The sequence below is a fragment of the Lontra canadensis genome, unplaced genomic scaffold (genome assembly GCF_010015895.1).
Source record: "Lontra canadensis isolate GAN:19392208 unplaced genomic scaffold, GSC_riverotter_1.0 scaffold45, whole genome shotgun sequence".
Lineage (NCBI taxonomy): Eukaryota > Metazoa > Chordata > Mammalia > Carnivora > Mustelidae > Lontra > Lontra canadensis.
Window position 1 is genome coordinate 6,096,228 of NW_022631039.1, and position 12,209 is coordinate 6,108,436.

Genomic DNA, 12,209 nt, shown 5'->3' on the forward strand with positions numbered 1-12,209 from the left:
AAGCTCTACTAACGTTGTTCTTGAAAAGTCATAAAACACATGAGCATATTAAAGGTTTTCAGAAGACTTCCAGTAAAGAAACTGTAGCTTGGTTTAACCTTGTGGGTTTCAAACTCACTTGACCTTAGAAGCCATTACAGCAGAGGGAAGTTCTAAAGAACACATTTGGGGTATGTTTTATGTGATTTGATAGTGAACAGAATATAGGGTGTAATGGGAGGGATTACTGAAAATGTATGGGTTTACAGTTTTTATTCAAAGTAGAACTCACGTTTTTTCCATTTATAAAAGTTATGCGTACTTTTTATAAGAATGTAAGCAATATATCAGGGACCCCTGGGTGGCTCTGCAGGGAGCCTGCTTCTCCCCCTGCTCTCGCTGTCAAATAAATAAATAAATAAATAAAATATTTAAAAAAAAAAAAGAATGTGAGCAATACAGAGTTGATATAAAGATCTGAACATCACTGTCCAGCCTCACTGCCCAGAAGTAACTGTGGATAGTGACCTTTGAATTCTGGTGACTGGGAGGCTTGATGGAGAGCGGGCTTTTATAAGGGTCAGGAGAGGCCTCATGGAGTTAGGGAAGTCTGAGGGCATCTTGGGGCGGTGATTAAACTGGGAGGGAGAATGGTAGGGAAAGGATAAAGGTAACAGCCTTAACAAAGGCAGAGAGACTTCTGTTGATTGGACTGGGGAATAGCAGATAACTCCATAGGTAAATTGTAAGGCAGTATGATAAGAGATTTTTAAGGCTAGGACTCAGTTGGAGGAACATTTTTGGGTATAAACAGCACAGAATGATTGGGAGTATTACGATTGTAAGCCTGATAGGCTGTCTGCAGTGCATGAGTGCCACATCGCACTCCTCATTTGTTGCTGTTGGGTATGTTAATTAAAATTCTTTTAGTTTATTAAGTGAAAAGTAGTACTTCATTGTTTTACTTTTGCAAGGACTTTGGGTTCAAGTTATGGTTCCATCATGTTAACCCTTCCTGATTTATTTCCCTTATTCATAAAGTGGTAATTCTAGATACCTCACAAGGTATTGTGAGACCTTTTAATGAATGTGAATACATAGGAAAAAATTCATTGACTGAGACTTAACACAAATAGAATCAAGATTTGGGCTTCTAGCAAAAAAAAAGGATGGGGGTAAGGATATGAGTAAATAATTCACACCTAAAAAGGAAAATCTCCTATATAAACAAATGGGAAAATGTTCAGCCTTACAGATGATGTGCCTATTAATTTTATTTTCCAGATGAGAAAATTAACCTGGATAGGCCCATCTGACAGAGCTTCTTTGCAGTTCTGCCTTCGTCCTGCGTGCCACATGGTTTTAAAGCTTTGTATTCCCCAGTGCTTGCTTGTATTTGCCAAAGAAGTGTTTGCACTAACTTGAATTAATTCTCTAGATAGGTTTTTCTGCATTTTCTTGGTAACTAATAACATGTTTGTTTAGTTTGAAGGAGGAGTTCCCGGCCTGGTATGAGAAGCTTGTTCTGGAAATGGTTCACCATAACACAGCGTCTTTAGAGAAATTAGTAGATACCGCTTGGCTGGAGATCATGACAAAATACGCTGTGGGAGAAGAGTGTGATTTTGAGGTAAGCCCATTTTTTGGGGGTACGATTTGACTCACTAGCCATACATTGAGATTAGAGCTTCCAGCATAGATCACAGAACGTGGTTCTGTTTGTAAAACTGTGTTATGTTTGAAGTCTGCTTTACTTAGTATCAGATATTGTAAGGAACTGTTAGAACTCTAGTGTAGGAATATAACAAATTTTAGAACTGTATTCATTGTTGGGAATGTTTAACATTATGTTAGTATTATGGTAATTGTTGGGGCACCTGGGTGGCTCAGTCATTTAATTGTCTGCCTTTGGCTCAGGTCATGATCCCAAGGTCCTGGGATCGAGCCCCCATCCAGCTCCCTGCTTAGTGAGGAGTCTGCTTGTCCCTCTCCCTTTGCCCCCCTGCCACTCCCCCCGCTTGTGCACTCTCTCTTGCTCACATGCTCTATCTCTCACAAATAAATAAAATCTTTTTTTAAAAACTTTTATTATTTACTTGACAGAGATTACAAGTAGGCAGAGAGGTGGCAGAGAGAGAGAGGGGGAAGCAGTCTCCCTGCTGAGCAGAGAGCCCAAGGTGGGGCTCGGTCCTAGGACACTGAGATCGTGACCTGAGCTAAAGGCAGAGGCTTAACCTACCGAGCTACCACGTGCTCCTCTTTTTTTTTTTTTTAAACTAAATTTGTTTTTTAATTTTCTAGTCCAGATAGTACCAGGGTAGCAATGATTAAAGTGAAAACCTAACACTAAAGAAATCCCTGTATAATCCTTTGAAAGCTTAAAGTAAGATTCAGGAGGAAGGGGACTAACATTTGTTAAATATTTGTATGTACTGGAAATCAGGCTGATTGCTTTGCCATAATATCTTGCAGAATGTGCACAAAAAATGTCGAGGTGGTAAACAAGCTCACCTATTTATCTATTTTTTAAATTTATTTTTCTTTTTTAATTTAAATTCAATTTAATGAACATATAGTGTATCATTAATTTCAGAGGTACTTTTGTGATTCATCAGTTGCATAGAGCACGCAGTGCTCATTCCATCGCATGCCCTCCTCAGTGCCCATCACCCAGTTACCCCATCCCTCCACCTACCACCCCGCCAGGAACCTTCAGTTTGTTTCCTGTAGTTAACAGTCTCTTATGGTGTGTCTCCCTCTCTGATTCTGTCTGATTCTATTTTTTCTTCCCTTCCCCCATGTTCATTTGTTTCGTTTCTGAAATTCCACATGTGAGTGAAATCATAGGATATTTATCTTTCTCTGACTTAATTTCACTTAATCCTCTAGTTCCAGCCACGTCATTGCAAATGGCAAGATTTCATTCTTTTTTGATGCCTGAGTAATATACTCCATTGTGTGTGTGTGTGTACACACCACATCTTAATTCATCTGTCGATGGACATCTCAGCTCTTTCCATAGTTTGGCTGTTGTGGCTGTTGGTGCTGTAAACACTGGGTGCATGTTGCATGTCAGGCTCAAATATTTAAATAGCTTGTTTAGGTAAGGCTCCTGGCTGGCTCAGTTGGTGGAGCATGTGACTCTTCATCTTGGGGCCATGAGTTTAAGCCCCATGTTGGGTGTAGAGATCACTCAAAAAAAACCAAAACAAAAACTTAAAATATCTTGTTCAGATTGATTTTTTTTCTTTTTTAAAGATTTTATGTGTCAGAGAGCGCGAGCCAGCACAAATGGGGGAGTGGCAGGCAGAGGGGGAAGCAGGTTTTCTGCTGAGCAGGGAGCCCGATGCGGGACTCGATCCCTGGACCCTAGGATCATGACCTGAGCTGAAGGCAGCCCCTTAACCAGACTGAGTCACCCACCCAGGGATCACCAGATTGATATGTTTTAGTTAAGAATGGTTTCAGCTGTATGTAACGAAATAGCCGACTAGCAGTGTCAAGTACTTCTCAAACTTGAGCCTCAATGAAATCACTTGGAGGACTTCTGAAGATACATTCTTGGGCACCATTCCCTGACAGTTTGGTTCAGAAGGTCAGAGGTAGGGCCCAAAAGTATGCAGTTCTGACCAGCTGCAGGGTGTGATGATGACACTCTGGGGACATACTTTGAGTAGTCTTGGCTTGAGCAGTGAAGACATTTAATTGTCTCACATAGCAAGTCGTAGGGGCAGGTGGTACCAGGTTTGGGGTAGAGGCTGGGTAGTATTGTCAAGGACCTATACTTCTTGTCTTTCTGCTCTGCTCTGTTCAGGGTTTTGAGTTGTGTCCTTAGCTTTGTTGCCTCTCGGTTGTGAACTCGCGACTGTGTTCAGAGTGAGAAAGTGCCTACCTGAGCGTCATAAGAAAACTTCACCAGAAGCACGCACTAGACCCTCACCCTTACTGTGGCGTGGCTAGACTGTGTCTGTGTAGCTGTCCCTAGCTGCACGGGGGCTGGGAAAGTGAATATCGCCTTTTCTTTTTTCTTTGAGATTTTACTTATTTGAGAGAGAGCACAAGAGAGAGCATGAGCTATAGGGAGGGACTGAGGGAGAGGGGAAAGCAGGCTCCCTGCCAAGCAGGGAGTGTGATATAGACTCGATCCCAGGACCCCGAGATCATGACCTGAGCTGAAGGCAGACGCTTAACTGACTGAGCCACCCAGGCCTCCCCCTGATTTTTTTTAAAAGCCTCAGAAAAAGGCAGCCTGGCAAGAGAAAGGGGGGAGGGGAATGGGTTAGTAGCTTAACAGTAGCCAGTAATTACATGTTGGGACAAGGATTCAAACTTATGTCTGTTTGTGTGGTTCCAAAGTTCTTGTTCTTTTCCCTAATTTACTTTGACTCTCTGGAGCTCCTAGCTAGTTCTTTTTCTATTTGTAACGTCTGTGGGTTTTAATCACATACTTCACATTAGTCAGAGTCCTGGCAGGAAACAGATGGCATATTCAAATGGTGGAATTGAACTGAATTGAATTAAGGGACTATGGATGACAGACAACAGTGTGATCTCAGTTAAAACTGTCAAGGAAAGGTTAAGTACCTGATTGTTACCAACAGTAGAGAGACTACCACTTCTAAACCCCAAAGAAACAAGGGAGCAAGTGGGTACTGGAACGAGAAGAGAGTGTGTAGTTATAGAAGAGTACTTTGGTAGTAAGATGTAACCAATTTTCTAGGGAGACAATCAAGGGAATAAATACCCCAACATCACTTTTCCTCTACTATCCATCTGATTTTCTGCTCTTGCTTCCTGTGGGTTGAACTCAACAAAATCTAGACAGCAAGGGAGCCTTTTGGTGTTAGAATTTATGAGATGCTGCCTACGGTAGAAGTTAGGAGAAATGTATAGCGCTAAACAACCAGACAACTTATAGGTCTCGAAGCGTTGACCTTGGATTCTACCTTAAGAGATAAGAAAGAGAAGAGCAAATTAAATCAAAGAAAACAGAAGAAGAAAGGATTTAGTAAAGATCAAAGTAGAAATGAGTAAAATAGAAAACAGGAAAATCAGCGATACCAGAAGCTGCTAATTCAGTACAATTAATAAACCTCCAACCAAAATTCCAGGAAAAAAAGACACAAATTAACCAACATGAAGAATTAGGTGATACCTATAGTCTATAGATATTGACAGGGTAATAAGGGAATATTATGAACATTTTGACACCAATAAATTTGACAACTAAAGTGGACAAATCCCTCGAAAGATACAAACTACCAAAACCCATTCAACAACAAATAATACAAACCTTAATAGGTGATCTTGTGATCTGTCAAATAAATAAATAAAATATTAAAAAAACAAAACAAAACAAACTTGACGAAACTCCATGCCCAAATGTCTTCGTTGGTGAATTCTGTCAAACATTTAAGGAAGATACAATACCAATTCTATACAAGTGTTATCAGAAAATAGAAGAGGAGAGGGAGGTGTGAATTCTTTGGAGCTCATTATGTAAGGTCAGCATTACCCTGATGCCAAAACTGTATAAGCACATTAAGAGAAAAAACTATGCATTAAGAAAAAAAGTCTGTGTTCACAAAACCCCATTGTGAACACAGATGCAAATTTTTCTTTCTTTCTTTTTTTTTTAAGATTTTATTTATTTATTTGACAGACAGAGATCACAAGTAGGCAGAGAGGCAGGCAGAGGGAGAGGAACGGAAGCAGGCTCCCCGCTGAGCAGAGAGCCCGATGCGGGGCTCGATCCCAGGACCCTGAGATCATGACCTGAGCCGAAGGCAGAGGCTTAACCCACTGAGCCACCCAGGTGCCCCAGATGCAAAATTTTCTAATCAAAATTTTAGCAAATGAAATCCAGCACTAGGAAAAGGACAGTTTATCATAATTCAATGGGGTTTATTCTACAAATGCAAAGTTGTTATAAATTTATAATTCTCCTTATAAACAGGATGAAAAACCATATGGTCATCTCATTTTATACACAAAAAGCATTCAACAAAATCCAGCATCAGTTTCTAATAAAAAGTCCCAACAAACTGCAAATAGAAATGCCTTCAGTCTAATAAAGGGTATTTACAGAATAATCTCCAGCTAACAACATACCTAATGGTAAAAGAGTGAATGTCTGCTGTTCCACTCCATTTAACATTGTATTGGTGGTTCTAGTCAGTAAGTATGTCCAGAAAAGGAAATAAAGGGCATTTATATTGGGAAGGAAGAAATAGAGTTATCTTTATTTGCAGACAGCGTGATTGTCTATGTAGAAAATCTCCTAGAATCTCCCATAAAAGCCACTCGAGCTAATAAGTGAGTTTATGAGCAGGGTAGCAGGATACAAGATAAATAATAGAAAAACCAAACAATTGGATAAAATTTAGAAAGATCAGTACCATTAAAGATTTTTTGTTTGTATATTTTTGAGAGAGAGAGAGAACATGAGCAGGGCGAAGCGCAGAGGGAGAAGCAGACTCCCTGCTAAGTAGGAAACTCGATGTGGGACTTGAACCAGGACCCAGGGTCATGCCCCAAGCTGAGGGCAGACACCTCACGGACTGAGCCACCCAGGCTCCCAGAAAGATCAGCCATTCATGGTAATGTCAAAACATGTGAAATACTCTGGGAGTAATTTGACAAGAGATACACAAGATCCGTACACTAAAAAGTATAAAATGTTCCTGAGAGAAATTTAAGAGGGCCTTAAATGATAGATACATCTTTGCGCGTGGGCTGGAAAACTCAGTATTGTCAAACTATCAGTTCTTCCTAAATTGATGTGTAGATTCACCACAATTGCAATAAAATCCCAGCAGCTTTTCAATTACACTCAAAAAATAATAATAAAATCCCAGCAGCTCTTCTGTAGGAATTGTCAAGCTGATTGTAAAGTTCCTGTGGAAGGGTGCCTGGGTGGCTTGGTCCAACTCTTGGTCCCCCGCCCCTTTAAAGATTTATTTATTTATTTATTTATTTACTTATTTGACAGACAGAGATCACAAGCAGGCAGAGAGACAGGCAGAGAGAGAGGGGGAGGCAGGCTCCTTGCTGATTAGAGAGCCCGATGTGGGGCTTGATCCCAGGACCCTGAGATCATGACCTGAGCTGAAGGCAGAGGCTTAAACCACTGAGCCATCCAGGGGCCCCCCGATACATAAATCTTAAAAAAAAAAAAAAATAATTAGTGTGGAAATGCAGAGCCCAGCCAAAAAGAACTTTGACAAAGAACAACAAAGTTAGGTATAATACTGTCTGATTTTGGTTAAGATCATATGCAGTTGGTATAAAGATAGACTGATAGATCAGTGAAACAGAGTAGCATTCAGAAATAGACTCGTATCCATCCATACACACACTACTGATGTGGAGCCCAACATGGGGCTGATACTCCCAACCCTGAGATAAAGACCTGAGCTGAGATCAAGAGTCGGATGCTTAACCGACTGAGCCACCCAGGTGCCCTCAACTACTGATTTTTGATAGAGGTAGAAAGATAATTAAGTGAAGAAAAGATTGTCTTTTCTACACGTGATTCTAGAATACTTGGATAGCCATATGGATAGTTGAAATTTATTTACTAATTTTTTCGAGATTTTATTTTTAAGCAGTCTGCACCAAACATGGGGCTCAGACTCACAACCTTGAGATCACGATTCCTGTGCTCTTCCTACTGAGCCGGCCAGATGCTCCTGTAGAGTTGGTTTTCTTAAAAATGGAAATTCTTAAACTGTATTTTACATATATGTCAGGTTAGTGTAGTGATTGCCTTTTGGCCTTAGGACATTGGTGTGTGAATCATGAACTAGATAGTGGTCATTTTATTTCTTAAGGTATCCTGTTTCAATTTAGAAGTCTTAGAAATGACGTTGAAAAAAATCACTACTTGGCTACTTCAGAGTTTCAGTGAATTTTTGTCAGGTGAAGTGGGATGGATATTGGATAATAAATTCTAAACATCTTTAGCTTTCTGGTTCTTACTATCGTTGATTCTCGCCCGTCTCCTTTATAGGTTGGGAAGGAAAAAATGCTCAAGGTGAGGATTGTGAAGATTCATCCTTTGGAAAAAGTAGATGAAGAGGCGGCTGAAAAGAAATCGGATGGTGCCTGTGACTCTCCCTCCAGCGACAAAGAGAACTCGGGTCAGATTCCTCAGGATCATCAGAAGAAGGAAGCGATTGTAAAAGAGGATGAAGGAAGGAGAGAGAGTATTAGTATGTATGATGCTAGCTTTCCTTAGTGAGTTGTGCTACTCTGTTTATTTTATACACAAATCTTTCTGAGTTCTCCTGCACTTAGATTAGGATTTGAGTTTTGTAGATAGCTAGACATGTTTTTGTTCATTTATGATTCAGAAAGCAAAATATTCAGCAAGCGAATTAAGATTTTAAATCCACCCCACCACACACACAAAATATTTAAATCTCCCTGTACAGTTAAGACCATTGAGAAGTCATTACCTCTGGCTGCTTAGAAATCTGTGTGCACGCACCTGTCTACCCAGGATGGGAAAGAAAGGTTTACTTTCCTTTTCTCTAAGTTGGATATATGGAAGTAAGTGTGGAAGCAGGGGGATTGGCGTAGGAGGGGCTCATTCTAATTTCTGTTTCTTTTCATATTATAAGCCAGTGTGGTGCTTTTAAGATACTTCCTTTTGTCTATATTCTGTAATTCAGGTCCCTCCCAGATGGGGGCTGCCGGAATTGTGAAACACTAAAAATAATTTTTAGGGACCTGGAGACTTAACCAGTGATGTTTTCAAAGTTGAGAAACTGAAATGTTGCTTACTGGGGAGACTTTTCAGCCTCTGAGGGCTTCGTTGTTATTATTATTGTTATTATTATTTTTTAAAATTTGTGTAAATAAGGAATTTGACTAGATTCCTTCTCTCTCCAAAAATAGGAGCACTCAGAGTGTGTGTTTATCAGTCCCTTTCTCTGTGACTGTTCGAGGATTAAACAGTTTTCCCTCATTCTTTAACTGTCACAAAGTTTGAATTAGAATATTACATTAAAATGTTCTGCTCTGTGCCTTCCATTCTGTTTTGTGTCTCCGGGGGTCTGGGATATGTGCAGATGGTCTTAGAGGGCTGTCCTTACCCAGGCCCAAGGATGCTTTCTCCAGAGCGTGTAGCCGCTCCCTTCTCACCGTTGATGCTGCAGTTTTTGTTTTCTTCTCTACTGTGTTACGAATGCTAATGTCTGCGTTTTTCAGTTTCTCTCTTCTTTTGACACTGAAGCTTTATAATATGTGTGTTACAGTTCTGTTTTGGCTTGGTTGTTTTGGGTAGGTGTTGGCGGATCAGTCTTCTAACACTTCTAGAATGAGGATCATTGGAATACCCATGATGTGTTACAGCTGTTAGTTTTACACCTTAAGCATTATGTACCAGGATCTGCTGGTTTTAGGCTTTGGCTTATTTTTTAGAGTGTGTGCCCTAAGTGCAGGTTTTAATTACTGGGATATAATGTTATTGCTACTTTGTTGATAAGAGTAGTAGGTGGGCTACTAGAATTAATGTTATGGTATATTTGCATTTCTTCAGGGGAAAAATTCATTAGAATTTCCATAGAAATACGAGAGGCAAATTCTACTATGCAAAATATTTTCTTAACTGTGTGACCTTTTCTTTTACTTTGTGGGGGGAAGCAAGAATTTTTCAGGTTTGTGTTCCTAACCTCCCTCGTAGGACTCTGTTCTCCATCTTAGATGGGAGCTCTCTTTTCTCTTGGCCAAGATACTTGTGCTTTGAATACCATTTCCTCTGGGGCCCCTGGGTGGTTCAGTCGGTTAAGCATCTGCCTTCAGCTCAGGTCATGATTCCAGGGTCCTGGGATCAAGCCCCGCATCTGACTTCTTGCTCAGCGGGAAGCCTGCCAGTTCCCCTGCTTGGGCGTTGTCTTTCTCTTTCTTTCTCTCTTTTTTATAAATAAATCTCTTAAAAAAAAAGTGAATACCGTTCCCTCTTAGTTTCTCAAGGGCTGGGTAAACTTTTATCATTCTACCATACGCTGTTTTTTTTAAAGTAGGCTCCATGCCCAGCATGGAGCCCAATGCAGGGCGTGAAGACACGACCCTGAGATCCAGACCTGAGCTGATACCAAGAGTCGGACCCTTAACCAGCTGAGCCACCCAAGTGCCCCTCTACTTATACAGTGTTTTAAACTCTCTTTCTAATGGTTCTTCTCAGATTATAAACCAAGTCTCATTTTCTAAAAACAAAAGCATATCTTCCCTTGATCCTTTTCCATTTCTGTCTTACTTATTCGAGGTAAGATTCTTGAGAATGTCGTCTCCACTTTCTGACCACAAGTTTAGTCTTATGCTGTTACAATGTTCCTTCTGCGTCTTTACTCCTCAAACTGTTCCCAGCAAGATTAACAGGCGGCCTCCCTAATGGAGGATTCACGGATTTCTCCTTTGTGTTTGACTTTCCCGTTCCAGCAAACCGACACTGTTGGCCACTCTTGTATCTTTCAGCTTGTTTGATACCATAGTCTCCCTGGGTTTCCTCACTACTTTTCTGGGAGGAGGGGTTATTTGCTTTTTGTTTTTAAGTGTCTTCTGCCTAACGTGGGACTCCCGACTCATGACCTCGAGATGAAGAGTTTACACACTTTTTTCCGACATTAAATTATTTTTCATAGGATTTTGTTCTGCCTCCTTTTAATTTTTTTGTACAAGGGCATTGTTCTATTTCATTCCTGCCCACAGTTTAAATTCTTAATCTCTGTAAAGGCTGATGATTCCCAGACCCATGTCAGCTTAGCTTCTTACCTCTAGACCCAGTCTTCACGTGTATGTCCCAGGCAGTTTAAATTTAACACCTGTAAGGCTAAATTGTTCATCTTACTCTTTATGTTATCTTCCCAAGGCACCTCAACAAGAATTGCCCTGCTTTTCTTTCTTTCTCTTTCTTTCTTTCTTTCTTGCTTTGACAGACAGAGATCACAAGCAGGCAGAGAGGCAGGCAGAGAGAGAGAGGAGGAAGCAGGCTCCCCGCTGAGCAGAGAGCCCCATGCAGGGCTCGATCCCAGGACCCCGGGATCATGACCTGAGCCGAAGGCAGAGGCCCTAACCTACTGAGCCACCCGGGTGCCCCGTGTCCTGCTTTTCTTTCAACATTCTCTTACTCAGTTAATGATCCCCCCTCATCTTGGTCCCTAAAGCAGAAAACTTGGAAATTGTTAGCATTTCCACATCTAGTTGGTTACCAATCTGTCTTCTAAATGCCTCTTGACTCTCCATTTGAACCTCTTGAACCTTCATTCCACTTAAATTCATTCACATGTTTAGTGCTGTTTCTTGTGATTCCCAGTCTTTAGTCTCAGCTGACCTTTTCATTCATTTTCTAACTGCAGAAAGTGTTTAATTTTTTCATAGTAGTGATCTTTCACACCATAGTTAGACGGAAATCCTTTGTTTCCTTAGTGCCCACGAGACACATTCATCTCTTTAAATGGCATTCATTGTTGGGGCTCCTGGCTGCCTTAGTCAATAGAGCATGTGACTCTTGATCTTAGGGTTGTGAGTTAAGTTCAAGTTCAAGCCCCCACATTGGACATGGAGCCTACTTTAAGACAAAACAAAACAAAACAAAAACAAATTATTTGTAATTTGGCCCCTTAACTCTTTGAAGTTTTTACTGCAGTCTAGATGACAGTCACTCATCTCGTTGCTTATAGTCTATAAACGAGTCTTACTTTTTCTTCCAGACCAAGTTAGACATTGCTTCTCTTTCCTCTCACTGTATTTTTCTGTATCAGTCTGTCATAGTAGTTTATCACATTGTACTGTAATTTTTGTAGACTCATAGACTATCTGCTTTAGGTAAGGATTTTATAATTCATAGAGTAGGTGTTCGTTAAGATTATGAGTAATGAATGAATGGATGAAATTAAAGACTTGTTTTTTTCACTAATTTTCTATTGATTTGATTAGATGACAGAGCACGTAGATCTCCACGAAAACTCCCTACTTCATTAAAAAAAGGAGAAAGGAAATGGGCTCCACCAAAATTTCTGCCTCACAAATACGATGTGAAATTACAAAATGAAGATAAGGTTAGTTGGTACTTTGTATTAAACCTTTTACACGTAGTAAATGTTATTTCAGAAAATGTAGGGCTAGTTTTCTCGGAGAAAATGTGCTAAAAAAAATATGAATGAATGTGTTTCTACAATAAATTCTGAGGGTTTTTCTAGTCTTTGTAATTATGACCTTAAGTTAAA

The 12,209-nt window shown here is 40.3% G+C and overlaps 1 protein-coding gene across 1 annotated transcript in view; it reads left to right on the forward strand.

The window, feature by feature from the left end:
• BAZ1B (bromodomain adjacent to zinc finger domain 1B) overlaps positions 1–12,209 on the forward strand; it is a 66,378-nt gene that overhangs the window by 11,841 nt on the left and 42,328 nt on the right. Inside the window, exons 3-5 of the mRNA XM_032872445.1 lie at positions 1,465–1,609; positions 7,991–8,192; positions 11,920–12,041. Of these exons, the coding sequence (XP_032728336.1) occupies positions 1,465–1,609; positions 7,991–8,192; positions 11,920–12,041 (469 nt within the window). The remainder of the gene's footprint in view (positions 1–1,464; positions 1,610–7,990; positions 8,193–11,919; positions 12,042–12,209) is intronic.